Here is a 7,788-nt window from a genome sequence, read left to right as displayed (position 1 = left end):
CCTTTTTTTTTTTTTTTTTTTTTTTAATTTCCATGCAGATTTAGCAGCAATTCTTACTTGGACCATGTAGGGACTGGTATATAGATTTGGGAACCGCTAAGGAAACGTTTCTGAAAGTCAGCAAAAATACGACATGCTCCAGTTCCTGAAAGAGATTGTATAGCTGCTATCCTCTTATCTTTGATGCAGTCAGAATTCTCTCCATAAGCCAGCTTCAGTGTTTCTTCCACCATCTTCATACTTCCTCCCATTGAAAGATACTCCCTGTTAGAACAGACAAAACGTGGCCAATATCTTTAATAGCTCAAATAAATACTTCAATTTCAAGCGTGACGCTCACGCAGGTGACATGCCACGTCTGTACACAAAAAGATCTACATGTATGCATTCAAACTAATCAAACACTGAAACTGTCATTCCTATTTAACAAGTCGCAGTCACCATGAGAAGTACAAAAAGAATTAAACAGCAAAATATATGTTGTTACTTGCTAAGATGTAAAGTACGAGAAAATCCACACTGGCATACACCAATGGAAGTTGTTTTCATATGAATAAGAAGACCTTGGGCTTTGTCAATGAGCACACTTGATTCAAGAGTCTTTAGTTTCTTAAACAGAGGAATAAAGAGGCACTCCACTTTTTTAATAGAAAAATAAATGCTCAATTCTAATGCCAATAGGCTCCTTGTAGTATTCTATCACTCTATACCTTATCACCATCTCCTAAAATGAATAATCCAAAAGAAGTTAGCGCTGGTAAAATTGTATCACCGATCTACAGAGCATAATAGTTTATCTCAGTGCAACTGAGTAAATAATCAAGAATGACGAAAGACAACCTTTCCAAGGACAACCACAACAAACACAACGATTCAATTTTCTTTCTGATTACTCTCCAATTTTTCCTTCAAATTCTAGTGTGCAGAACCTAGTTCATTATTTGGTAAAGAAGAAATAAGAACCTCTGAGGCTACCTCACCGTCAATTATTCCAAAAAGATCAGATGCCAATCACAAGATACAATCATCACTTTTGTTCCGAAGTGCTATCTTAATCCAACAATCATTATATTTAATGACGCTAGATAATGGTTCCAACAGTTATCTGTGAGAACTCAAAAGCATGCTGTGGATAATCAACATTTAAGCACGACATCTCAACTCACAGACATTGAAAAATCAAAATCAGAATCCACTAGAAAAGAGTGAAATGAAAATGTACGTGTAACAAAGGCAAAGATTCCACAAGGTATGGACCATGGTCCAGTTCTACGGACTAAAAAAGGATTTCATCTCATCTACTTGAGGAGGATAGAACAATCCAATCAGAGCAGCAAGTTGTTAATTAAATTATAAAATAAAATACGATTAAACAAGTGCATCCAAACTACGATAAACGAGACGCCGTCTTACATATTCAGGTTTCCTGCGATTCTCCGTTCAGCTTCCCTCACACATTCGAGGACCACTGGCTTTCCGTTATCATCTCGATATGCACCCTAGAAGATACGGAAAACGTAAAAGATAAATTTAAAGATTCCACTGAAAAAGACAGCACAAGATCAAAAGCGACAATAGTTTGCCTGTAACATAATAATTAAAAAAGATTTAAGGAACTTTACGATCCGAGAACTTGAAGAAATATTGGATCCATCGAGATGGTCATCAAAATTTTGAACTAATCTCATAGGCAGCAGAATTATTAAAATAATAGCTAAGAAAGAAAAATCTCTTGTTTCTAGATTCAACAATCAAACTTAAACAGTTCTGACACAGGAATCTCCCAATATTTAACGATTTCATTATTGATTAGAGCGATGCAAAAGTTTCAACCACGGAAAACAGGACGACGAACTAAAAGCTTAATGCGAAAGCTAACCAAATGCGCGCGCGAACAGTACAGATCAGATGAAGAAACACGAAATAGACAAAAGACAGATGGAGAAAAAAGTTTAGATTAACGAATGGGAGTGGATTTCCTTTCAGATGATGAAACTTTAGAATCGTTCGCATTGGAAACTTCGATTGTCATTCCGACGTTGTGTTCTTAGTTATTAAAACTCAATAGAAGCATAAAAAGCACAAATCACAAACAAAGCTACACAGCAATCAAACAGTAACCGTATCAAAATCCAAGGCGAACAAGGCAAGAAGAAGTAGAAGCTCACAACTCCAACATTAACTTTGCTAGGACTCGGATCAGCCAAGAAAGCTTCAGTAACGCCTAGAATCGGATCTTTCGGAGCCGGTTCGACGTTCTTCCACCAAGACGACATGGATCTAGCTCCGACGCCGAAGCTACTCAAGCTCCGGTCTAAAACCTTCCTCGAAATCACTGCTTGAAACGCCATGAACACCAACAAGCAAACTGATAGCTCTCTCTCTCTCGCCGTTCTCTTTACAAAACTCAGACGAAAAAACGGCGGAGATTTCGTGGAGGTGCGAAAACAGAGAGACCTCTGGCTTCAGGCTCCAACTGAACAAATAGACATGAGAACCTCGAAATGCGCAGCGCAGACTCGGAGCTTTAAATATATACATCTAACTTTCGATGACTAACGCTTTATATATATATTTGTATTTTCTTTTTTTCTAATCACGTCTTCGAAAGGCGCGTACTCACGGACAGGTCAGGGTGTCAAAACGGCAATAGAATCTCGACAACCATTTTATATTTTCCAAACAAGTTAAATCTTAGGTTTAAATAACTCTCAATTCATTTCATTCTACTCTTCCAATTTGGCATTACTATAAAAAATTAATATTCCTATTCTTTTTAATTTTACAATATTATTTTCAATGTTTTTTTTAAACGTTTCAAAAGTATCACCAAAGTAAAATTTGATTAAAATATTTTTTTAAAAAATTAACATAATAGTCATCTAAAACGATGTAACAATGATTAACGACATTACACTGTCAATTTTTTTGTTTAACATCTTAATGAATTTATATATCAACGATAGTTTTGAAAATAGATTTTTGAAATAATAAAAGTATTCATTAGGATTATTCCTCTAATTTAGCATTAAAATTTAACATTGGTGAGGGCATGCTCCTTTTATCTTCTCAGTGTACCTCAACTTTCCTCCAAAAAAAAAAAAACAAGAATGAATGTAATCAGTGAAATTGGTTGGTCGCTTTCTTGATTGAAAGGAAAGGATGGCCACTTTTCTCTCTTAGCTTGACTGATCGTGTAATGTAATGTTTCCTCTACTTTTTTTTTGGAGATTTCTTCTCTTCGATTCTTGAATAATTCACTCATAAATCTCTTCTATCTTACACTATTGAGAGAGACAAGAAATTTTAAAAAATAAAGAAAAACGACTAATGGGTTCCCTAAAGAAAAAGTGGACCGATAACTAAATGTTTGGAAAGTGTTTTTACTAAATAGGTGGTTAGATCGCCTGTGTAAAATTGACAAATTTTTATCGTAAATAATTTTTTTCTCCAGATCGACAAATTAACACATTAACACGTTAAACTTTCTTATTTCCTACACCGAGTGAAAGAGGTAGGCACCTTTTTAAAAATGAATAAAAATGACTAATAAGTTCCCTTTAAAAATAAAGAAAAAGTGAGCGATGACTAAATATTTAGAAAGTGTTTTTACTAATCAGATGGTCAAATTCTTCAAACTTTGGCATCTTCCGACTTGAAATTGACAAATTTTGATCGTAAAAAATTTAAGGTCCCCTAAGAAAATGTGTCCTCCACAGTTAAAGTAGTTACAAAATCCAAACCTGAAAAACTAAAGTGGGGAAGGGGGAAGGGATCATATCATTGAAAACGTGTGGGAGTTTTCCACCAACTTTCAATCAATCAAGTAAATCACAAACCCAAAAGATAATAAAGCCAAGTTGAATTTGATTTAAGAGTTGGGAAGCTTACAACTCTTTGAGATCTGGAAAGTTTCAGAAGCAATTTGTAGACACTGAGACTTGTTGTGGGGCTGTGCCTCACTGGATAATCGCTCTCTTCCCATAAATTCTTGTCTTGTCTCTGCAACCAACAAGGGAGAAAGGCTTATTCCTTACAGTTCGTTGAAATTCCGTGTAGTTGTCAGTCTCCCTTGCTTCGTACTAAAGAAACACAACAGTCTAATTCTTCCCCATTTATCATTCATTTCCATGCTTGTTTCCAAGAACCCAGCCCAAATTACCTGGAGCTGATTCAAGCAATTGTTCTTCCATGATAAGTAAACTCGTTCGATATGATCGAACAAGAGGAAGGATCGAGTCGAACAACAAGTCCAGATGAACCCGAGATAGTTATTGTGTTGCCGACGAGACCCGAAGAAGCAAAAGAAGTACTTGCAAGATCGGAGCGGAGCCACGAGCATGAGCATGAGGGGGCTGGTAAGAGCTCTAGACAGCCTGAGAGCCAGCATACCTGCATCATTGACATAAAAAGCACTGGTGAGTCAATGGATGATGCAAATTCTAGTGATGAAAAGGTTTGCAGGATATGTCATTTGAGCTCCGACCAGTCGGTAACTTCGGACCTTGTAAACCTCGGATGTCGCTGCAAAGGCGAGCTCGGAATGTCCCACCGTGACTGCGCCGAGATTTGGTTTACGCATAGAGGCAACAGGTAAAAGATTCTCTGTTCATCATTCAGATATCAGTCATTTTGGTTTTACAACGCCAATTCAGCTTCATCTGTTTCTAATAATAGACAGTGTGAGATATGTGGTCAGACAGCTACAAACGTGAGGGGAAACAGGAGCAGCGTTTTCATGATACAGAGGAATGAAAGGAGGATGGTAGCAAGCTCAAGCGTGTCGGCAGTGTCCTTAGACAACGAGGTTTCATTATCATGTTGCTGGGGGCAGCGGTTCTGTAATTTTCTATTAACATGCACGGTTCTAGCCTTCCTCCTCCCATGGTTTTTTCGATTCAATTTCTTTTGATGATGAGTGATGGCTTTGCTCGAACATCCTATCATCACATTAACCAGCAATAAAGCCAAAAATTATATAATACTGTGTGGGTAGGGAATTGAATTCATGACCTCTTGGTCGATGATATAACGCTTTAATAACGTTAATCAATTGAACTGTGATTAGGTTGGTACAAACATAGTATTTAAAAGGGAAGCAAAAATACCGCCAAATTCTAAGGAAATTTCTCATCTTCGTTCATATCGGTTCCTCCTTGATATAAATAACATTTACGATTGGTTGTAATCTCTCAAGATTTTTAAAACGCGTATGCTAGGGAGAGGTTTCCACACCTTTATAAAGAATGCTTCGTTCTCCTCCCTAACTGATGTGGGATCTCACAATCCACCCCCTTCGGAACCCAACGTCCTCGTTGGCACTCGTTCCCTTCTCCAATCGATGTGGCACCCCCCAATCTACCTCTTCGGAACTCAACCTCCTCACTGGCACATCGCCCGCAACTTGTCTCTAATACTATTTGTAATAGCCCAAGCCCACCACTACTAGATATTTTCCTCTATGGGCTTTCTCTTTCGGGCTTCTCCTCAAAGTTTTTAAAATGCGTCTGCTAGAAAAAGGTTTCCACACTCTTATAAATAATGTTTCGTTCTCCTCCCCAACCGACGGGAGGTCTCATAAAAACGTAATTGGCTTGATAAACTTTGAAAAGTGAATACTTAAGAGGAAACAGAGAAGTTCCTGAATTGAATGTGCACCAGGAGCTGGAGGCCATAAGACATCCCCATAGATTCTCAAGAACATGCTGAAAATGAAGCAGTATGAAGTGATAAAATAAACCTGTTTACACAAAAGCAAAAATTCAGCCACTACTCCACACAGAGGATATACTAGAGTCTCCAAAATGACATAGAAGTCCAACTAAAGCAACTTTAAGGACTAGACTTTGAAAGAGGCTAACAGGGTCGGTATACCCTTCCTTAGAACTCGTTGACATAGTCATACAACCTATAGAACAAGTTGTGTTCTGTGAGATCCCACATCGATTGGAGAGGGAAATGAGTGCCAGCGAGGACGCTGGGCTCCGAAGGGGGAGTGGAGTGTGAGATCTCATATTGATTGGAGAGGAGAACAAAGCATTCTTTATAAGAGTGTGAAAATCTCTCCCTAGCAGAGCGTCTTAAAAACCTTGAGGGAAAGCCCGAAAGGGAAAATCCAAAGAGGACAATATCTACTAACGGTGGGTTTAGGCTGTTACATGTTCAATAACCGCACGTTGTGTCAACTTAAGAACCTTTGTGCCATCTTTTAAACACAAAAGCAATAACTCAGACGCACAACGGAATCTCCTTGCCTTGCAAAGATTGTGCACCAAGGAGGAGTACATAAAAGAATCCCTTGTTTCCATTGATTCAAACAATTCATTGCTTGGTCAATGTGTCCAGCTCTACACAACCAGTCAATTAGACAATTTAAGGCTACCAAGTTTGAAGCAAAACCTATCATATACATGTCATTCAAATGTCGTCGGGCCCCCCTCGATATTACCAGCCCTGCACAACCCTTTAGGTATCATAGTATGTGTGCAGTCATCACATTCTAATCCTCCGCCTCCACTTTATCTAGATTCACACAAGGGACCAGTGGCGGTGTAGAGCTATAAGGAGCGAAGCTCACACACACCAGCTGATGGAGGGCGGGATCGCATTTACTTGTTTACCGCCCAGCTCCATAGTAACAAAATGGATAGTAGGCCCGCCCACACGGAAGTCTAACTCACGCTTCTCGCTGAAAAGCTCGGCGTGCTCGTATCTAGGTCGGAGATATTGAAACTATATAAGCAAGACTCGAGATACGGATTTCACCTTATGGGGAACACAACAGACAACCAAGACTGAAGACGACTCTACCTCGTCCAACAGCTTAAATGCAGCCTCCAACTTATCTTCTTTACAGTACAAATTAACAAATGTATTATAAAAAACTAATCAATTCCCACTCCATTCTTTATCATCTATTCTATGCAAACATTTTCCCCTTCAAACGTAACTAACTCGAGAAAAGCCATCAAAAGCATACATCTAAATTTTTTAAAATTTGACTAAAATCTAATGTTTCTTAAAATCATACGTGAAAACAAGAATAAAATTCAACCAGGACCTTCAAGAATTCATTTGAAGTTTTGGAAGACCAATACCAGTTTGAAAATTAATCTGGCTTAGATCAACATTCTCATCGAAAGAGATCAAACAATTGATGCCTCGATAGAGTAAAACCAAAATGGAATCAACTTTCAACGAATCTATTGTTGAGATTAGTAGATAATTAAAGTAATACCGACGAAAACTGACTTTGAACACTTAAAGCACATCTGCAGAACATGGAAGTTAACGAGGAATTCAAAAGAAGAAAAAAATCGGAATGCAAGAAGCAATTGGCACTAAACCTTTGGGGAAATGTAGACAAGGAAGAAGTATTGGATGAAATATGGCGCCTCTTCCGCTTCTGCTCGTCGCCCACGTTATAAACGAAGGGAAGGAGAAAATGGAGTCCCACATGGTCGTTTCCCTCCCTCTCGGATGCCTTAATGTTATGAGATTGGCGCTTTCCAAATGGATAACCTATTGGTTAAATTAATAAAAATAATATAAATTTTAATACTAACCTAAAAACTTTTTTTAAAAAAAAATCTTCAAAATTCCCTTAAATTTGGATGAAAATGGTTAAATATCATTTAAAAAAAATACTCTGAAGCTTTTTAATAACTTTGTAATATCGTTTCCAAAATAATCTTAAATTTTAAAAAGTTTGAATAATATATATTTTTAAAAAATTTAAATATATATATATATATATATATATATATATATATATATATATATATATAT

The 7,788-nt window shown here is 37.4% G+C and overlaps 2 protein-coding genes and 1 long non-coding RNA gene across 4 annotated transcripts in view; 1 reads left to right on the top strand and 2 right to left on the bottom strand.

Annotated features, from left to right (window-relative positions):
* LOC111486028 (aspartate aminotransferase, mitochondrial-like) overlaps positions 1 to 3,974 on the bottom strand; it is a 7,752-nt gene extending 3,778 nt beyond the window's left edge. Inside the window, exons 1-4 of the mRNA XM_023133024.1 lie at positions 3,892 to 3,974; positions 2,169 to 2,476; positions 1,414 to 1,499; positions 58 to 264 (exon numbers count right to left, since the gene is read on the bottom strand). Coding sequence (XP_022988792.1) covers positions 58 to 264; positions 1,414 to 1,499; positions 2,169 to 2,351 — 476 coding nt within the window. The 5' untranslated portion in view covers positions 2,352 to 2,476; positions 3,892 to 3,974. The remainder of the gene's footprint in view (positions 1 to 57; positions 265 to 1,413; positions 1,500 to 2,168; positions 2,477 to 3,891) is intronic.
* A 24-nt stretch (positions 3,975 to 3,998) lies between these two features.
* Positions 3,999 to 5,126, top strand: LOC111486158 (probable E3 ubiquitin ligase SUD1). 2 transcript variants are annotated; one of them, XM_023133185.1, is made up of 2 exons: positions 3,999 to 4,593; positions 4,678 to 5,126. In XM_023133185.1, the coding sequence occupies exons 1-2, from the start codon at positions 4,214 to 4,216 to the stop codon at positions 4,910 to 4,912; spliced, it is 615 nt and encodes a 204-aa protein (XP_022988953.1). In that variant the 5' UTR covers positions 3,999 to 4,213; the 3' UTR covers positions 4,913 to 5,126. The 2 variants fall into 2 exon arrangements, with proteins under 2 accessions (XP_022988953.1, XP_022988954.1); XM_023133186.1 differs by having other exon boundaries at positions 4,191 to 4,593; positions 4,700 to 5,126.
* Positions 5,127 to 6,679: 1,553 nt separating this feature from the next.
* LOC111486224 lies at positions 6,680 to 7,496 on the bottom strand. Its single transcript, XR_002718824.1, has 2 exons — positions 7,347 to 7,496; positions 6,680 to 7,271 (listed from the first exon to the last, which is right to left on the bottom strand). It is a non-coding gene; the product is annotated as an uncharacterized LOC111486224 (long non-coding RNA).
* Positions 7,497 to 7,788: the final 292 nt, after the last annotated feature.

The sequence above is a fragment of the Cucurbita maxima genome, unplaced genomic scaffold (genome assembly GCF_002738345.1).
Source record: "Cucurbita maxima cultivar Rimu unplaced genomic scaffold, Cmax_1.0 Cma_Scf00011, whole genome shotgun sequence".
Classification (NCBI taxonomy): Eukaryota; Viridiplantae; Streptophyta; class Magnoliopsida; order Cucurbitales; family Cucurbitaceae; genus Cucurbita; species Cucurbita maxima.
The sequence above is the reverse complement of the archived record's forward strand: the minus strand, read 5'-3'. Positions and strand labels throughout refer to the sequence as shown.

What these genes read in the sequence shown, in the direction of transcription:
- LOC111486158 (XM_023133185.1), top strand. Translation starts at nt 4,214, where the DNA reads ATGATCGAACAAGAGGAAGGATCGAGTCGAACAACAAGTCCAGATGAA. An exon ending in TTTACGCATAGAGGCAACAG is followed by an intron (nt 4,594 to 4,677) that starts GTAAAAGATTCT and finishes TTCTAATAATAG; the next exon opens with ACAGTGTGAGATATGTGGTC.